The following is a 1,830-nucleotide window of genomic DNA, read 5'->3' on the forward strand; positions in this document are numbered from 1 at the left end:
ACAACAAATAAACTAAAACAAAATTTTCTTTAATTTAATATTTTTTTCTTTGTTTAACCACTTTTTTATTTTCTCCACTCTTTTAAAGAATATTATTTTGTTAATATATATATGTATAAAAAAGAAACACATTTAAAACGCTTTATAATAGCGTTTCTACTGGAAATTTTTTCTCTCTTCCCAAAAGCCAGATGTAGGTAGTTGTTTGATGATGTAGGTAGAGGCAAACCGGAAAAAAATATTAAACAAAACTAAACACTAAACTCTTATTTATAAAACGAAAGTCAAAAGTGTTTTGTTTTTTTAGTTTTTTAGACCATGCTGCGAAGCAATTTGTTGATCTTGTCTTCACGGTTACCGAAGTCACCACCATCGACATAGTGGTTAGCCTTCTTGCGCCAGCCACCAGTGGGGGTGTTCAATTTGAAGGGCCACAAGAAGTTGGAAGCATACTTGAAGTTGGGGCCAACGGTGAAGATTTCATGGACCATATCTTCAACGCATTGAATGTTGTATGCCTTGCGCATTTTACGTTCTATCACAAAGTTATCGGTGATGGGAACGCGTTGACGGTTGTGCTTAACGAAACCACGTTTGTAGATCAATTCGCGAACGGATTTCAAGTTGGGATAACCCCAGGTGATGTAGGGTTCAGCAATACGCAACATATTGATGGTGGCCTTGTTCAACTTGATGAAGACACCATTGTTGATTTGACGCAAACGGAACAATTGCAAGACCTTGCGTACCTTGGGGGCTACCTTGTTGATACTAAAAAACAAAACAAAATAAACATTAATGTTTTTCATCATAAAAAAACAATTAAAACAAGAGTTACCAAGGAGGAAAATAAAAACATTGCAATGAATAAAGGTTATGTTTGTAAACAAAACAACAAACATGTTTCAGCACAACGTTTTTCTTTTCAACTTTTGGATAAACTCTTTCTAAGCCACTCAATATCAATCACTACACTTACCCACGAATACGGATAACAAAGGCTAATCTAGATTCACCGGGAACATAGTATTGTCCACGTTGTTTAGCCAAACGACGCAACTTAATTTCACGTCTCTCAGCCTTGATGTATTCATTTTGGTATTTCTCGGCACGTACCAAATTTTCACGTTTACGTTGGGCAATAACGGCAGTGCGTTTCAATTTTCTTTTGGTTTCTTGAGCACGCTTGCTGATCACCTTCTTGGCGAACTTCAATTTTGATTCGGGCACAACGGGAAGCTTTTTAGCTTCGGTTTTCTTGGCGGCCGTGGCAGGCATCTATTTAAAAAACACATTTTAACTGATTATTAAACAATTCTCGTTAATTTTATTTCGAAATTATCACAAATTTTCACAAAAAACACTAAAAAATTCACTAACCTTTACTTGTCACAGTGCACGTTGAAAGAGAAAAGGAAAAGGCAAAAGGAAGTTAATTTCAATGTTGTCAGTACTGTAAACATGGCGGATTTTTAGTACGAATTTGACAGTTTGGGAAGTGTACGGAATGAAAGAATTTTGCGTTTTTAGCTGAAATGGTAAGGAATTCGATAGAAATTTTAAAAAATTTATATTAATGCAAAATAATTGTAAATAATTCAATAAAAAACATAATTAAATTAGTTTTTAGGTTGTATAGAATAAAAATCAATTATTTACAATATTACATTTTCTTATAAAAATCCATCTTTAGACTTTTCTAAAATCTTGCATATTAACTTTTATATACTCGTCGAAAAACTAAAAACTCACCTATAAATTTTCATATCTTTTTGAATTTGTATTTTTCTAAATTGTTTAACCTAAATTTAAGAAAAATTTTCTTCAATA

General features: G+C 32.8%; 1 protein-coding gene across 1 annotated transcript; it reads right to left on the reverse strand.

Annotated features, from left to right (window-relative positions):
- Positions 1-23: 23 nt before the first annotated feature.
- Positions 24-1,529, reverse strand: LOC111685439 (60S ribosomal protein L7). The gene is made up of 3 exons (XM_023447709.2): positions 1,381-1,529; positions 980-1,278; positions 24-771 (listed from the first exon to the last, which is right to left on the reverse strand). Exons 2-3 carry the CDS (start codon positions 1,276-1,278, stop codon positions 312-314), a joined length of 759 nt encoding a protein of 252 aa, XP_023303477.1. The 5' UTR covers positions 1,381-1,529; the 3' UTR covers positions 24-311.
- Between the last annotated feature and the right edge of the window lie 301 nt (positions 1,530-1,830).

Source organism: Lucilia cuprina, unplaced genomic scaffold, assembly GCF_022045245.1.
Source record: "Lucilia cuprina isolate Lc7/37 unplaced genomic scaffold, ASM2204524v1 Scaffold_1862, whole genome shotgun sequence".
NCBI classification, from domain to species: domain Eukaryota; kingdom Metazoa; phylum Arthropoda; class Insecta; order Diptera; family Calliphoridae; genus Lucilia; species Lucilia cuprina.